Raw genomic sequence first — 17,772 nt, forward strand, 5'->3', positions numbered from 1 at the left:
AGATGAGGAAGATATGAGTAAAAAATGTTCTACCCTCATCAAACACTCTCCAGCGAGAAGGAGGGCCAGTGGGGGTTGCTACGCAGGTGAAGTTCTCCTCAACCATCCCCCTTCCTATTCCTAAGCAAAAAAAATAGGGGCTGAGAACTTATATTTTTGTCGTAGAGATAAATTGACCTTCTCACTTTTATTATACCCTGAAGAGTGAACATTATGGAAAAAAAAGAGGTAATACAGTAATTGGCTTATGATATGAGAGGCAGTAATCCTATTCTACCACTCTCCATGGACAGACCCGACTCCTGAGGGATATCCTTTCACATGTCATAGCAAGGGAATAGGTTAACCGGTAAGACCAGACAGACTGTTTGGCAGCACAAAAGAGGGAACAGGAGGTTATCCCCCCACTTGTTCTCAATCTAGACATAGCTAGAGTGATAATAAGTAGGGTACTAACATCTCATGTTTGGAATAATGTTCACCTGAAGGGCTGATTTAGTAAATTTCTTTCAAGGGAAAGAAGATTTGGTTGCTAGTGCTGAAGGATTGCATCCAACTACAGTATCAAATCAGTTGCTTTAATTTTTCTTTTCAATTAAAGTATCATATAAAAGATTATAAGATCTCTCCTACTTGGCTCGTACTTATAGCCTTAATTTGCTTAAAATTTTTTTAGTGTGACCGTGAGAGAGAGGGGGAAGCGAAGACGACCGATGATGGTGACATGGATGATGGTGAGCCTGAGCTACCACTGCGAGAGGAGGCGAAGTGGAAGCTCCAGCCTTGGAAGTGGTGAAGGCATAGGGGGCAACGGTGTCAAGATGGTAGGGGATAAGAAAAAAAAGTGATGACGACATTGAAGATTAGGCAGCGATGGAGACAGATTCGACATTGTAGATTTTTTTTTTAAAAAAAAAAGTTTCTTGCATAGACTATGGAGAAGATTCCGCGGCCAATGGCCGTTATTGACGGATTGCATCCGGGCTGAGAACTTCTTTCCCAGAAATCAAGGACTCTCCTTCTTGGCTCATACGTTCGACCATCCTCTAAAATCTTCTTCGTCTGAGTAAGAGAGAGGGGAGGAGAGATGGTTGAGTCTCTGGTTTCTCATGTCGTGTCTAAGCTTACCAACCTTCTCATACAAGAAGTTGCTTTCTTGCATGGTGTGCGCGATCAGATCAAATGGGTGGAAACAGAACTCCGTCTATTGCAAGGCTTCCTCAAAAATGCAGATGCCAAAAAGAAAGGAGATGAAAGAATGGAGAGCTGGATACATGAGATAAGAGATGTGGCATATGAAGTGGAAAACATCATAGACAGGGTCAAGTTCATGGCTGAGAGGCAACGTCAGAGGAGAGGCTTCATGGACACCATTTCAAGGTACTCTCACAAACCTCGTGAATTGTTCACCCTACATGAAATTGGTTCTGATATTGGAAAAATAAAGGAAAGGATCCGTGGTATCTCTGAGAGCAAAGATAGATATGGCATTGCTAATCTACGTGAAAGTAGTGCAGTGGATGAAAGTTCACAATCACTCAGAGAATCCTCTCCTCGCTCTGATGACGATGACATTGAAGTTATAGGCTTCGAGAATGATAAGAAAGAAATAGTGAGTCAATTGCTTGATGGGAATGAGAAAGCACGATGTGTAATTTCTATAGTGGGTATGGGTGGGCTAGGCAAGACCACCCTGGCAAGAAAAGTGTATAATGACCTTGCAATTAGAGAGCATTTTAATACCTTTGCTTGGGTTTCAGTTTCTCAGAGCTACGGAGTTATCGAGCTAGCGAAGGACATCATGAAAAAAGTAATGGGAATCAAAAAGAAGAAAGAAATGAAGCACCATGATTGGAAGGACATGATGAAAGAAGTAATGGGAATCAAAAAGAAGGAAGAAACAACTACAGAAATTACAGAAGAAGACTTGGAACAGATGGGTGAAGAAGAAGTTAGAGAGAAGCTCCGTGATTTCCTAAGAGACAAAAAGTATTTGGTCGTGATGGATGATGTATGGGAAGTTGATGTTTGGAGAAAGATGCAGCGAGTCTTTCCAGATGAGAACAACGGCAGCAGAATACTGCTTACTACACGTAAGACCGAAGTTGCAAGAGATGCCCAGCCATGGATTACTCCACATGAACTGCAGCTTTTGAACAACGCAAAGAGTTTGGAACTATTCCGTAGGAAGGCATTTCCACCAAATCAAGATGTCCCAACTGAGCTGGAGGCATTGGCCCAGAAGCTTGCAAAGAAGTGTGGTGGACTTCCTCTTGCACTGGTGGTGTTAGGGGGCCTTCTGTCAAGGAAAGATCGTAGCTACAATGAGTGGTGGAGAGTAGCTCAGAGCATGAATTGGGAAGATAGTAGAGATGGGAAGGAGTGCCTCAATCTATTGGGTTTAAGTTACAATGACTTGCCAGATCCGTTAAAACCATGTTTTCTATACATCGCTGCGTTTCCGGAGGACTCCATTATCTCTGCTTCCAAATTAGTCAGGTTGTGGGTCGCCGAAGGTTTCATACCCGAAGAGCAGACAAGGACAATGGAAAAAACTGCTAGAGTTTGGTTGGATAATTTGGTCCAGAGGTGCATGATCCAGGTTGTTAGCAGAAGCATGGTTCATGGATGGGTTAAGAGCATACGCATCCATGATATGTTACGTGACTTTGGCCAATCGGAAGCCAGAAGGGATAGATTTCTTCAAATTTGGAGCAGTGACAACATGGCAGTATCTGATGGCATATCGAGGCATCGTGCGGCTTTCCACAATCGTATAAATGACAAGGTTGCTGTTTCCTCACCACATCTCCGCACACTGTTGGGCTTCAATTTAATTTTGACTAATGGGAGAAGATTTTTGAATGGGTTAAACTTATTAAGGGTGCTGGATCTGGAGGACGCGAAACATTTGAAGGAGTTACCGAAACAGATCGGCAGCATGATTCATCTACGATACATGGGATTGAGAAACACTGGTTTGAAGAGACTGCCATCCTCCATCCGTCATCTCTTGAATCTGCATACTCTGGATGCGAGAGACACAAGGATTTCACGGCTTCCGAAATCATTTTGGAAAATCCGAACGCTGAGGCATGTCTATATTAATATGAAAACGTTTTTGATTACACTGCCGATAATTGGTGATTACAACAACCTGCAAACTCTGCGAATCAGGATGCTTGGAGATTTTCTGGCTTTCAGGGATCCCGCACTTTTTTCTATCACTCAGCTACGCTTGGCTTGGCTTGGAGAATTATCTGGAAAAGCACCCGTGAAAATGGACAGTCTGAACTCCGTCACTCTGGTACTTCGTTTTCAAATCACTGGGGACGTCCTTTTTGCTCAGGCACCAAACCTGCACCAGCTCCATTCATTGACACTATGGGGAAGGTTGTCACTCGAAACACTCAAACCACAGCAGCAGCTCCCAGACAGCAGTCAATTCCCGCCAAACCTCACCAAGCTCATATTATGGAATTCTAAATTGGAGCAAGACCCAATGCCGGTGCTGGAGAAGCTGCCAAACCTCAGGTTTCTTCAACTGAACGCATTTGCATACGTAGGGAAGAGCATGTCGTGTTCTTCTGCTGGTGGCTTTCCTCGACTGCAACACTTGATATTATTCTTTCTACACAATTTAAGGGAATGGAGAGTGGAGGCTGGGGCGATGCCCAGCCTCACCCACTTAACTATCAATAGATGCAGAATGTTGAAGATGCTTCCTGAGGGATTGCAGCACATGACCACACTTATCCACTTAACTATCAACTATTGCGACAAGTTGGAGATGCTTCCTGAGAGATTGCAGCAGGTGACCACCCTTCGACGACTGAAGCTGAGTCTCATGCCCCGTGAGTTGAATAACAGGGTCAGAAATACGGTCCGACACATCCCCTCCATTATTTTTGAACATGAGTTGCAGGAGTAAGTCGCTCCCTCTCTCCTCTATTTCCTCTATTATTTGCATCCCGCGAGATCCTACTAATGAAGTAAATTTCTTGCATGATTGAATACGCTCAAAGCTTGTAATTGTAGCACGCTACATGTTTTACATAATATCATGCGGAATATTCTGATTTATTTCTCTCTGATCTTCGAACTTTCTAATTGCTGAAATTCTTATTCTAAAATTCTTTCCCTAATCTAGCTTAACAAAACAGAGCATTGAACTCAACCAAGTACTACTGATCTTACTGGAAATTGATTTTCATTATTTCTGGTTGTTTTTTGTCAAGTACAAATAGTTGGATGACAGGATGTGATAACTCAATCCACCTCTTACAAGACCACATGCATTAAGACACTGATAACACCATTCATAAACCTGGGACCGACCAAGAACAGTTAGAAAAAGTAGAAAGTAAACATTGAAAAACTCAAAATATGTACTCTAAACATTAGGGTTAAAAGATTGTTATTATGGTTGGTTGTGATATTATGACTCCTTTAACGTGATCTTTTTTATTCAGTCAAAAGGTCATAACCCACCAATCCAATAATTGATTGTTAATATGTTTCTTGTGCTTACATAAATGACACAGCAGCATGCATTAATTCTCTTGTTGCATTCATTTTTTAAGGTTCCAATCATGACTTTATCTACCTAGATTTGTTAAAAAAAATTGAATTCATTGGTAGAGAAAATCAAAATTTTGGAATATTCTATTCAATGTAGACATTTTTGGTTAAGTGATTGCAAAGGATTTGACACGACTCTTCTTTTACAAATCATAGATAACTTTGTAATTTCAAATATAATGCCAACTACTACTATATTGTGGGTACTTTAGTAAATCTAAATGCACCCTTCATTTAGAATTCCCAATGTGGGTAAAGATGAATATCATCGAAAGAATCTTGGTTCTCGCTAGTTTTGAGTTTTTTCTCAATTCAATGCATCAAGGAATGTATTTCTAGTTCCTTTTAAAAGCCTGGGTTTTTTATTTATTTGTTAAATTTCCACTATGCCAAAGGTTGCCCATGCTTTATGAACTATCTAAAAAAGAATTGAGCGAATAACTTTATCATTTCCATCTAAGTAAGTAACAACTGTGGCGTTTCTTGTCTTGCAGGGAGATGCTTTCAATTTACGGTTAGCTGAAGTGATGATCCAGTCAATAAGGTTCTCTGGCTTTCTTTAATATATACAAGGCAACACTTCTAGCTATTTCTTATGGAACCATGGAACTCTTGATTGTATTAGTTCTTATTTTTCATTTCCAAATCATATAGATTTGATGGAATTGTTAATTTTCTGTAATGTATTTGATAATGCTTTTCACACATGAACTTCTATTTCGACTTGCAAATATTTGGCGATATATGTTATATTCTGATGAAATCTTCTTTTCTGTTGTTTCTTCAGTAGCATCCTTCAAAAACAATAGCTTCGTACATTTTTCGATTTAATATTAGCATATTCACTGAACCGTATCTCAACCTCACATAAAGTTTATGTTTCTCTATTATTTTTCCAAGAAAAGCAAGAGCAAAGCTCCACACAGCTTCAATAAGATCGCAGCATAAAGTTCATTTTTCTCGACAACACTTATTGACAATGGCTTGGTAAAAAGGATCTATGACATTTCAAAAGAAGATGCATGAGGAAACTTAGTTTTTCTTTTTCTTTGGAGTTCTTTATAAATAGGCTCGAAAAAGAAGGTCATTTTTGGAGAGAATCAAAAGGAACTTCTACTTCCTTTCCCCAAATTGTTAGTGTTGTGGGATGGGGTTCCCAGTTTAGTCCCACATCGGCTAATCAGCGGAAAGGTCTGTGCCTTATAATGAGGAGGCCTAAAATCTTTCCTCACGAGGCGCCCCTACGGGGGACAAAACCGTGAGGGACACCTGTCCAGCAGCCACGCGCCTGCAGGTGGGTCCGCCACCGTGCGAGCCAAAGCGCCCACGGTTTCCAAAGCGGACAATACCATATTCGCTCTGAGCTGAGCTGCTCCAGCACTCTCTCACTGACGAGGCGCCTTTTATAGGACAAAACCGTGAGGGTAGGGGGCAACCTCCGCGGACCCCCGCGCCGTCAGGGCTCGGGACTGTCATTGGGACTGTCATTGGGCTCCGGCCCTGGGCGACCTCCCGCAGACCCGAAGCGGCAATCCCAGAGCGGACAATACCTCGGGAGGGACGCAGATGCTTTCCCTGCTCGGCCGGTGTGTGGGCTGGTGTCGGGGTTCCGACCCCACATCAGATGGCGCTAGAGGAAGGGCCCCGGCCACGCACAGACCTTCCCACTGGGGGGGCTGTGTTGTGGGATGGGGTTCCCAGTTTAGTCCCACATCGGCTAATCAGCGGAAAGGTCTGTGCCTTATAATGAGGAGGCCTAAAACCTTTCCTCACGAGGCGCCCCTACGAGGGACAAAACCGTGAGGGACACCTGTCCAGCAGCCACGCGCCTGCAGGTGGGTCCGCCACCGTGCGAGCCAAAGCGCCCACAGTTCCCAAAGCGGACAATACCATATTCGCTCTGAGCTGAGCTGCTCCAGCACTCTCTCACTGACGAGGCGCCTTTTATAGGACAAAACCGTGAGGGTAGGGGGCAACCTCCGCGGACCCCCGCGCCGTCAGGGCTCGGGACTGATGGCGCTAGAGGAAGGGTCCCGGCCACGCACAGACCTTCCCACTGGGGGGGCTGTGTTGTGGGATGGGGTTCCCAGTTTAGTCCCACATCGGCTAATCAGCGGAAAGGTCTGTGCCTTATAATGAGGAGGCCTAAAACCTTTTCTCACGAGGCGCCCCTACGGGGGACAAAACCGTGAGGGACACCTGTCCAGCCGCCACGTGCCTGCAGGTGGGTCCGCCACCGTGCGAGCCAAAGCGCCCACGGTTTCCAAAGCGGACAATACCATATTCGCTCTGAGCTTAGCTGCTCCAGCACTCTCTCACTGACGAGGCGCCTTTTATAGGACAAAACCGTGAGGGTAGGGGGCAACCTCCGCGGACCCCGCGCCGTCAGGGCTCGGGACTGTCATTGGGACTGTCATTGGGCTCCGGCCCTGGGCGACCTCCCGCAGACCCGAAGCGGCAATCCCAGAGCGGACAATACCTCGGGAGGGACGCAGATGCTTTCCCTGCTCGGCCGGTGTGTGGGCTGGTGTCGGGGTTCCAACCCCACATCAGATAGAAAGACAAAATTTTTATCTTGTCCTGTTTTTCATTGAATCTCTATGATCAGATGATATTTTATATCTTCGCCAAACTTTAAAACCAAAAAGAAATAGAAACTTTATACAAATACCATATGTTAACCAATCTTTGGAAAATAAAGCAACAAATAAATTGATGACCAACAACAAACATTCCATAACATAGTCATTAGAATCATATTAATCTATTATTATCGTGAAATACACATGCCAATCATCCAGAACTTGAATTTTATTTCCACTACTTAGTAGACAATAAATGAATTTTTTTTTCAATAGTAGTTCATCATAAACAATTTACAATCATTTCATAACATAAGACACGCTAATTCGACCAATATCTCAAGAGTAGTCCATAACAAATCATCATCAGTAGTGCCAATAGACACCAATCAATTAAGCCATCGCCAGATGGGTCGTTAAATGCTTCAGCTAACAAATATTCTTCCACGATGGTTTCAACCCAATCAACCTCCTTACTCTCTTCGGGATCATTGGCTTGCTTACACATATTAAAGATGTTCAGTTCTAGGATCATGTTACTAAAGGATAGCTTCATGACGCCATTCCTACAATTAATCAATGCATTAGAAGTTACGAGGAATGGACGTTCTAAAATGACCGAAATCTGAGACTGTGAGTTTGAAGTCGGATGTATATCCAATACGATAAAATCAACAAAAAAGTAGAACTTGTCTACTTGGACTAACACATCCTCGATAATCCTCCTCGAGATCTTGACTAACCTGTCAGCTAATTGTAAAGTGACGGAGATTGGCTTCAACTCACCTAAACCAAGTTGCTCATATACAGAATATGACAACAAATTCACACTCGTCCCTAAATCTAACAATGCTCGCTCTATCCTAAAGTCGCCTATGATGCATGAGATGGTTGGGCAACTCGTATCCTTATATTTAGAAAGAATGCTGTGCTGCAAAATAGCACTTACATTTTCAGTTAAAAATGCCTTCTTCTTAACATTTAATTGACGCTTGACAGTACACAAGTCCTTCAAAAATTTGGCGTATGAGAGTACTTGTTTGATTGCATCAAGAAGAGATATGTTGATCTTTACCTGCTTAAAAAGATCAAGAATTTCAGAATTTGGTTCGAGCTTTTGTAACGGCCTTAACCGTTGTAGAAAAGGTAGGAAAAAAGGACATTCGACATTTTCGGTACAGGTTGGGACCTCAACTTCTTCTTTGTTCTTTTCATCAGCTTTGGGCACATCAGAATTAGAAGTGACGTGCGGTCCCAATGGGATAGTCTGTTCAATGACTTTTCCATTACGCAAAGTCATGATGCTCTTTGCATGCTCTGTGTGCGAACCAGAAGGAGCCATATTATTACTATCATGCACTTGTGGGTTTGGTTGGGGTTGATCTGGAAGCTTACCCTTCTCCTGAGTATTTAGGACCGTAGTCAACATTGACAATTGGTTTCTTATATCTTCAAAATTTCGAGTATTTTGAGCATTAATATTGGCTTGATCTTGTAGAAAAGATTGTATAGATTGCAAGGTATCCTCGATACTTGGCTTCTGAGGAGGTAGTGGTGCAAAAGTAGGATGTGCAGGTGGAGGAGCTGGATGGTATGACTGCTGAGGACAATCGTTCCTCCACCTAAAATTTAGATGATTCTTCCAACCAGAGTTATAGGTATATGAGAATGGATCATTATAAGGCTTCTGGTAGGAGTTCATAGCGTTTGCTTGATCATGCAAGACTTTCTTGAATGCCGGTATAGTGGGGCAATCTGTAGTAGTATGACCAGACATGTCGCATATCCCACAACACTCTTTCCAAGCTCTATGGTCTTGACGGGCTCAACCTTCCTAAGTTCAATTTCTTCTACCTTCCTAGTGAGGCCTGCCATTTTAGCATGAAGATCATCCTCAGTTCTGAGGTTGTAAAGGCCACCCTGTCCAGAGCTAGTAGGCTTGGGCAAAGGCATATTGTTTCTATCCTCGTTATCCCAAAGTTGGGCAGTCTCAGCAATAGAATCCAAATATTCCCATACCTCATCAGGTTGCTTTTCTAAAAATCGACCATTGCATATGGTCTCTACAAACTGTTTCAACTGTGGAGACAAACCTTCATAAAAAAAAACTAATAGTTCTCCAATTTTTGAACCCGTGATGAGGGCATGAGAGAAGAAGATCTTTAAATCTCTCCCAACATTCATAAAAAAATTCATTAATTTTTGTTGGAAATTGCTGATATATCTTTTCAGAAAATTGGTCCTTTGTGTAGGAAAGAACTTTTTCAAAAATTCTCTTTGCATCTCTTGCCAAGTTCCTATTGATTCGGGCCGCAAGGAGTTCAACCATGTTTTAGCCTTATCCTTCAAAGAGAAAGGAAACAATGTCAGCTTGAGGACATCCTCGGTGACATTTGGCACTCTAAATGTAATGCTTAATTCTTCGAAGTCTTTTAGATGAAGATAAGGACTCTCGGACTCTAAATCATAAAATTTTGGTAGCAATTGAATTACCCCTGGTTTGATGTCAAAATGTCCTACATTATCAGGAAAAGTCATGCATGAAGGCTGACTAGTCCTAGTAGGTTGTAGGTATTGTTTCAAAGTCATAACGGGGGGTTCACGATCGTGGTGACTCTTTGCATATTCATTAAAATCTACCATCTCAAAAGGTGTGAGATACTGCGAAGGAATCTCAGGAATGTATTCTAAGGGATTGTCAAAAGATGTACGACTTAATCGACCACTGTCGTCCCTATTCCACTTTAGCATGCAAAATAATTTATTATTATTATTATTTTATTTTATTATTATTTTATTTTATTATTATTTTTTCTTTTATTTTTTTTAAAGAGCTAAAACTGACCTAAACTAAGTCTCTAATTGGATCTGAAAATACACTAACAATTCAGTCGTTCCCCGGCAACGGCGTCAAAAACTTGATGCATCGCAAAATTGCTCTCCCAAGTGCAGGAGAATCGCACAAGTAGTATAACTCGGAAATTCGAAGTCGATTCCTCAGAAAACAATCTATGTATTATTAGTGTAATTTCAGATGTAATTTTTAGTTAATTTTCAAAAGTTAAAAGTAGAGAATAATAGGTAAATAAACAAAGTTCAATGAAATGAAGATGGTTAGGGATCTAGAATCCCCCTTGACAATATTGCATCCAAGAAATAAACTCTTTTGTTCTTGATTAAAGATGAGTAGTAGGATATATCTAATCATAGTATATGTTTCATGAACTAATGAATCCAACTTCTAAGTATTCATCGTGCCTAATACGTCTACGATAAATCAAATACTAAAGCAATCCATATATCAATAAACATAAACCATTAAAGGATTAACTACAAAATAATCATCCAAGAATCCATAACACATCACAAACATAAATCAATAAGAGCAAGGTTCAGAGTTTACTTCAAAGAAAGCAATACATCAAAGGTTTCTCCATCACCCTCCACCTAAGAAATCAGCCTCTCATTATAAAGATTAGCCTCTCCTCTCTTTTTTTTCTTTTTTTCTTTTTGAAAACAGAGCATCCTCTGTTTTGTTTTCTTTCTCCCCCTCTCTATTTTTTTTAGAATGAGAGCTAGCCCCCCTTCCTAGCCGAGAGCTGCCCCTTCATATCTTTCGCAAGAGCCCTCAAGCCAGCGATAGATTCCCAGATCGAACGTGGAGAGGAGGGGGAACGGACGGCTGGGATGTTGGGACGCGTTGATGCAAGGCTTGCTGTGACGCTGGGACGCGTGGATGGATGAACGCGGAAGTGAATGAAGCGGATGCGAAAGGGAGCTGAGACGCGGAAGGAAGCTGGAAAATCTAGAACGGACGGCTGGATGGAAGGAAGCCGATCGCGGGATGCTGGAGATGTTGTGATGCATCGCAGGATGAAGTCGGGATGCGGGGCTTGGGAATTCCGGGAGCTGGGAGGTTGATCACGGACTCGAGATGCTGGGATTCAGATGACACGCTGGTGGGGAGAGACATTCGAAAATGCGTGAGATGCTTGGGAGGAGCGGACGGACTTGTGGGATCGCACGGGATGCTAGGATGGCTGAAGATGGAAAGCTGGGACTGGGTGGAAGGCATGGAATGCGAGGAAGTGCGCGGAGCCCTCCTCTATTTCCGCACTGCTTATGGCAGATTTTCCATGCGGCTAAGCTCAGCCTCCTTCTAGCGTGCAACTGGGGCTAACCATGCAGTTGGGTCCTCTCTGATCTAGTTGAGCTAAGCTTGCTATATCCTTCTGCGCCCTGGCCTGATCCAGGCACTCTGCTGTTGGCCTGCAGTGATGCATCTTTCGAGACCCAATGCGCATTTTAGCTTTGATTTATGATCACCTGTACCCAACAAAAATATAACATTAATTCAGCGATATTATCATTATCTTGTTAGCAATAATACTAATTTAAGTAGTTTGTAGATCGCACTTTTGTGCTCTCATCATACTATGCAATCTGCAATTCTGAAAAAGAGAAAGAAGAAAGGATAGTGAGCTTTACGGCCCAATAAGAATCTCCACACACCCACACCAATATAATAATAATATATGTTTGAAAACCACAAGAAAACATTGCACACATCATGAAATTATGAAATTACTATCAATAATGCTCGAATAATCAGTATAAATATGTACATCAAATATCTATAGAAATCTAGCTACTCAAAAGTAATATAGCATATGATATCTCATAAATCTTTATTACTCTTTTTAATACTTTTCTTTCCATTTCTTTTTAACTTGATTCAGATCAATTATCTTATCGACTTTAGGACAAATCTCGGTCACATTTCTCAGCCCATGGTGGGGCAGCCAAAGTATCATATTTTCAGCCTGTGACAAGGTCTACTAATTATAGTTTCATATTTTCAGCCTATAATGGGGCATGTCAAAGTATCACATTTTCAGTCTGTGATAGGGCTTGCCAATTATAGTTTCACATTTCCAACCTGTGATGGGGCCTGGCAAAGTACGACATTCGCATGTGACAGGGCCTGTCATAATATCGAGATAAGCCCAAAGTTCTTCTTTATTCAATCCAGTTCACATCTACACATCAATTCCTTTTTATTTATTTTCGGCTTTAGACTAACCACAGTTATGTTTCTAGCTCGTGACGAGACAACCAATAGTCCAAAGCACCACATCCATTAGTTTAATTATGCAAGTGTAGTTTATGCACATACATGCATCCATCATAATACCAATTACAAGCAAATACGATCAAAATACAATTTAATATAAAACTATTCTTGTTTCTTACTTATCTGGATCATAGCATACATACATATATAGGTGCTCTTGGGGAGGGAGCGGACCTCGAAACTTTAGTCCCATGCTGCTTGAGTGACGAAGAGGATTGTGCCTTAAATGAGGGGGTGACTCATTTCTCTTCAAAGGGCCCCCACAAAAGGGGACAAAATCGTGAGGGGAGCAGTGCCTACGTGGACCCTCCAAAGCGAACAATACCACATTCTCTATGAGCTGAACTGCTCCAGCACTCTCTCATCAGAGAGAACCCTTTTGTGGGACAAAACCATGCGGGGAATCCTCTTCTCCAAGGAGTGCTCTTTTTTAAAGTGGACAATACCTCTGAGGAGAAACACAGTCACTTTTCGGCCTCAATAGTTGGCGTCGTCTGTGGGAAAACTCCTAAACCCCGTAAAACTGTAAGGTGGAGTCACAGCCCTCTCCATCGGGGGGGCTGTGTTGGGGAGGGAGCGGACTCTAGAACATTAGTCCCATACTGCTTGAGTGATGAAGAGGGTTGTGCCTTAGATGAGGGGTGACTCCTTTCTCTTCAGAGGGCCCCTATAAAAGGGGACAAAACCATGAGGAGAGCAGTACTTATGCGGACCCCCCAAAGCGGACAATACCATATTCTCTATGAGCTAAGCTGCTCTAGCACTCTCTCATCAGAGATGGCCCTTTTGTGGAACAAAACCGTGTGGAAAATCCCCTTCTCCAAGGAGTGCTCTTTTTCAGAGCGGACAATATCTTTGAGGAGAAACACGGTCACTTTTTGGCCTCAACAGGTGCAAAAATATTTATATTATGTAGGTCGGTGTACAAAGATTCTTACCTCTTTGCTGACAAACCAGATAGACCAATCATTTGCCCACACTGCGATCTATGAACCAAGGTGTGCAGAACCCTACTCAACATCCTCTGGTCCAAAAGATCGCTCCTATAGAACCAAATCAACCTAAAAAATTATCCGAGGTATTTGACAATCTAGAACCTTTTACTAATCCACTAAAGAAGTCCACCATCACGTAGTAATCCAAGACTATCCAGCAGCCCTCACAAACAATGATCTCCTCGGGTCGAGCTAAAGAGAGAAAGTACCAATAGAAAAAGAAAGAAACTAGAGTATAAGATCTTGTTGGGCTTCTTCCTGCCCGGATGACTGTAGCCCCATACAAAACTAAGACTGGCCATGAAAATAGATTCACATAAGACAGATATACGAGGTCAGCTAGATGATGACACCCAATTGTTTGAATTAGTTAGCATAATTTAATTCATCTGATCAAGAATCAAGGGAATAAATCAGAGGTTATCAATTATAGGTTGAATGGTGTCTGACAATAGTCAGGTGCAGGACGTACAGGGTCGACTAGGTAGCCGTGTTCGATGATTCAGGTCGATTCACTTTAAACAATCCAATCAGTCAAATCATGAAACAAGAATCAAACCATAGTACAGGTAACACAATAAAAATTCATGATAATAGAGTTCAATGTTGCTTGGCGATGGTCGGGATAAGGTTAGCGCGATGGATGGTCGCAGTGACACTTGTCTAGAATTCTCTATTAGGGTTCAACCCGGATCTACAATAAGAACACTGGGACCCTCCTGCTGGTCCATAAACCATGTGAAGAGAGAAACAATCTAGGTAGAGGAAGAAACAAGAGAGAGAAACCTAGAGAGAGGAGAGAGGAGAGAGAAAGAAGAGAGAGCTCTCTCTTCTTCCCCAAAAAAGGGGAGACCCACTCTCCCTCTCTTCTTGGAACAGAGGTGACGGCCACCAGGAGGCCCAACCCTAACGATGACGGCCATGGAGGGTCTTTAGTCATGGCACCACCAACGACGGTGGCTAGCATGCACAAGGAAGCAGAGAGAGAGGAAACTCTCTCCTTCCTCAAAACAGGAGAGACTTGAAATCTTGAGTTGGGGTGGATGGGAGTTAGCACCGGTGGCAACTAGCACCCACTAGTGGACCAACCTCCGACGAGGCTACGACAGTGGCAGAGACAGCAGTGACCGACAGCCAAGGTGGAAGGAAGAAGGAGATAAAACTGAAACAAGGGATCCTTTACCCCTTATCAATTTTCGGCCGCTTTCTTGGGCGACCGATGCGACTTTGGGTTGTGGGAAGAAAGACATGGAAAGGGAAAGTAGGCTAGGGTAATACCTCAGCCCCGGCGGCATTCGGTGGTCCCAATTTCCGGCGAACACAGTAATAGGCACCCATAAGCTCAATGGGAAGAAGAAGAAGAACGAGGGAGAAACAATGGAGATCGCCCCGGGAGGAGGCTTTGGAGGGAGAGAGGGAACTCATGAAGCCTCTAAATAGAAGTGGAAGCAATCAGAATCTGACTCCAAGGGAGAGAGGGCACTCATGAAGCCTCTAAATAGAGGTGAAAGCGATCAGAATCCAACTCAGAGTCATATTCCATCCAGAGATATCGAGAGGAAGAAGACTCCCATTAGGAGTCCTCTCCCTCCCCAAGCACATGCGCGGCACGTGCCGGCTTCTTTTCCCCCTTTTTTTGTGTTTTGGCCCAAATTCAATTGGGCTGGTCAAATGGACCAGGCCCAATGTGCTTGAAGGATCGGGTTTTACACTTTTCTTGTTAGACCATAGTAAAATATATTATGATGTATGGCGTACAATGATGGATGGTGCACCATGACTTTTGTCATGCCTTCGATCCGAGTTCACGAAAACTCATAGAGAACCCTTCCCACAAGCATGCAGAGCATCTCAAGATAATCTCATAAATATATAGCAAAACAATTTAAATAATAATATACAAACTTTATTTCAATAACTAGCTCAACATTTAAATATCTCACGATTCTAACAATAGTCTAGGGTAGTACATCAATTTAAATAAACTATATTCTAAGATAATATGTGCCAAAGTTCTACTAGTTTCTCTCTCATATTGAAAATTCTACTCAAGCTAATTCTCTGTAAAAAAAAAAGAATCATATAATAAGCTAGACAGCGCAGTAAGCAATGATCACTTTAGCTAAACAAATCAGACAATCAAATACATAATAATTTGCAAAAAATAAGCATATATGCATTACTAATATATGAATCAAATCTTTCTTAAAATATTAAATTTTGTTCTTAGATTCAAATTCTTTCAAATATTCAATTCATCTTATCGATCCTAAGTTAAAACCAATATCATTCTGTAATAGGGCCATAACACTGACTAATCTTCTTGTGGTGAGCTGTGCAACATCTTGCAGCAAAGTCCTTCAGGACTACTGGTCTACTGGAAGTATGTCGCTAAGTATCTTGGATACAATCTTCAGGACAAATTATGTGCCAATGTATTAGCCCCCATTGGCGGGGTCTTCAACATAGTCAAGTCAAAATTCAAATAGTTTTAGATTTATATTTCAGTTCTAAAATTATGAGATATCAAAATCAATCAATCATATTTATAATAAGATCATATATCTTTATAATATTCTAAAATAACGTTTTTTTTTCTAATAATATACTAGCAATCAAATTCATGCCTTATGAATAATAGCCCTCAAAAATCATAAATATAATAATTTAATGATTGCTAATAAATTTTAAAAAAGTAATACATTACTTATCTTGCGAATGCAATCTAACTATATATTCATCAATCTTCCTAACTTATGTGCAAAATTATTATTCTTTTGACCAGCAACAGCCTCTCTTTCCTGGTGAGAGTGGAGTTGATCAACTTGTTGAAATTATTGAGGTGACTTGACTGCTGATGGTTTTTGCATCTTGTAATCTGATACTAACAAAACAAATTCTGGTCGATCCCCTCTTTCTTCATATGGCTATTTTCTGTTCCAGATTCTGGGCACGCCAACAAGAGAAGAAATTAAATGCATGAATCCAAATTACACGGAGTTCAAATTTCCATATATCAAGGCTCACCCGTGGCACAGGGTATGTTCATTTTCCTTGCTTGTTACCGTGTTTTTATGTTTTTATCCTGTTTTCTTTGACTTGTCTTCTCCTGCTAAAGGTGCAACCAAATCTACACCAATTTCTCATCAGATCTTCCATAAAAGAATGCCACCTGAAGCTGTCGATCTTGTCTCGAGGCTTATTGACTACATATATTCAAGACACTGTTTGTAAGTTATGTGCCAAAGGGCCTTTGATCTTTCCAATAGATGGTATGGATGTCAACTGAACAATTGTTATCCGATGCAGCTGGAGGCATTAATTCATCCATTCTTTGGCGAGCTAGAGACCCAAACACCCGTCTGCCAAATGGTCGGTTTCTACCCCCGCTCTTTAACTTCAAGCCTCATGGTAAGTACTAAATGTTCCATCTGTGCCTGTCTTTTTGCCCTCTAGATAGCCATGGTTGCTTATTGACTACATTGAGCAGAGTTGAAGGGAGTTCCCATGGAGATCGTAGCGAAGTTGATTCCAGAGCATGCAAGAAAGCAATGCGCCTTCCTAGGCTTGTAATTTGTTTAATTGGATAGTATTACTCAAGAATAGCTCGTGTGTACCTATGCAAGGCAAAACAAAATGTGATCTAAGAATTTCTTACGTTAGTTGCACGTGTGATCGTGTCAAACCTTTGTTCCTTTCTTCTTGTTTCCATTGTACTATGGCTGCTGCCTAGTTCTCTAAAGCAGATTAGTCTCTCCTGCGGATCACCCAAAACCTCAGTGGGTCTCTCCGCTAATCTTTGCTTTGATCCTTGCCTCATATTTCTAACGTTCTTGAAGCAATACTTTTCCACTTGGTTTATCAATTTGATAAAAAAAAAAAAGGATACAAATCTTTTGTTGATGCAGCTCTTAGAAGGGTCCGGCCTCTTTTATTATTAATTGTTATTGTTATTTTCTCTTGTTATTACAAGAACTCTTAAGCTTGTCTTTATCGTGATAGGTTCGTTTATTTCCATATTTAACTGTTTTTTAGGGCTCGTTTAGTACGCGGAAAAAGAAGGGGAAAAGTGTGGTCAACAAGAAAATAATGATATGCCTATTGTTTGGTTGAAGTTTTCAAAGGAGAGATCTAAAAAAGTTGTATTGCCATGGGAATATGATTCCCACGTTTCATGAGAAAGTCTTTTCCATGAGAAACATGAAAAAGTTACTTTTCCATAAGTCAGGAATTACTCCATTTTTGTTTTTTTTCCAAAAAGACCTTTCAGCATTAAAGAAGCATTAAAGATCTAATTTTTATTAAGGGTATAATAGGAATTACACATAACTTTTTCAGAAAAGTGGATCGTCAACCAAACATAAGCACTCTGAAAATCTGTCATTTTTCTATGGTCAACAAAACATGCCAAAAGTACTTTTCTAGACATGCTCTTCCTACAAATCTGCTTTCTAGAAATCATATTCCTAGAAGGAAAAAT

The 17,772-nt window shown here is 41.5% G+C and overlaps 1 protein-coding gene and 1 non-coding gene across 7 annotated transcripts; both read left to right on the forward strand.

Moving 5' to 3' along the window:
• Window positions 1–244: 244 nt before the first annotated feature.
• Window positions 245–16,981, forward strand: LOC149768448 (putative disease resistance RPP13-like protein 3). Of its 6 annotated transcripts, none has more exons than XR_016399630.1 (7): window positions 245–3,927; window positions 5,076–5,125; window positions 16,078–16,134; window positions 16,236–16,331; window positions 16,411–16,522; window positions 16,602–16,703; window positions 16,783–16,981. XR_016399630.1 is itself a non-coding variant. In XM_089929264.1 (2 exons), the coding sequence occupies exons 1-2, from the start codon at window positions 1,088–1,090 to the stop codon at window positions 5,098–5,100; spliced, it is 2,865 nt and encodes a 954-aa protein (XP_089785390.1). In that variant the 5' UTR covers window positions 245–1,087; the 3' UTR covers window positions 5,101–5,312. The 6 variants fall into 6 exon arrangements, 1 of the variants encoding a protein (XP_089785390.1); XR_016399631.1 differs by having other exon boundaries at window positions 16,084–16,134; XR_016399629.1 differs by having other exon boundaries at window positions 16,602–16,981.
• LOC149768449 (small nucleolar RNA R71) lies at window positions 9,293–9,400 on the forward strand. Its single transcript, XR_016399701.1, has one exon. It is a non-coding gene; the product is annotated as a small nucleolar RNA R71 (small nucleolar RNA).
• Window positions 16,982–17,772: the final 791 nt, after the last annotated feature.

Source organism: Phoenix dactylifera, chromosome 2, assembly GCF_051530095.1.
Source record: "Phoenix dactylifera cultivar Ajwa chromosome 2, Ajwa_hap1_PhDact_Kaust_v1.1, whole genome shotgun sequence".
Taxonomy (NCBI): Eukaryota; Viridiplantae; Streptophyta; class Magnoliopsida; order Arecales; family Arecaceae; genus Phoenix; species Phoenix dactylifera.

What these genes read in the sequence shown, in the direction of transcription:
- LOC149768448 (XM_089929264.1), top strand. Translation starts at nt 1,088, where the DNA reads ATGGTTGAGTCTCTGGTTTCTCATGTCGTGTCTAAGCTTACCAACCTT. An exon ending in TTTGAACATGAGTTGCAGGA is followed by an intron (nt 3,928 to 5,075) that starts GTAAGTCGCTCC and finishes CTTGTCTTGCAG; the next exon opens with GGAGATGCTTTCAATTTACG.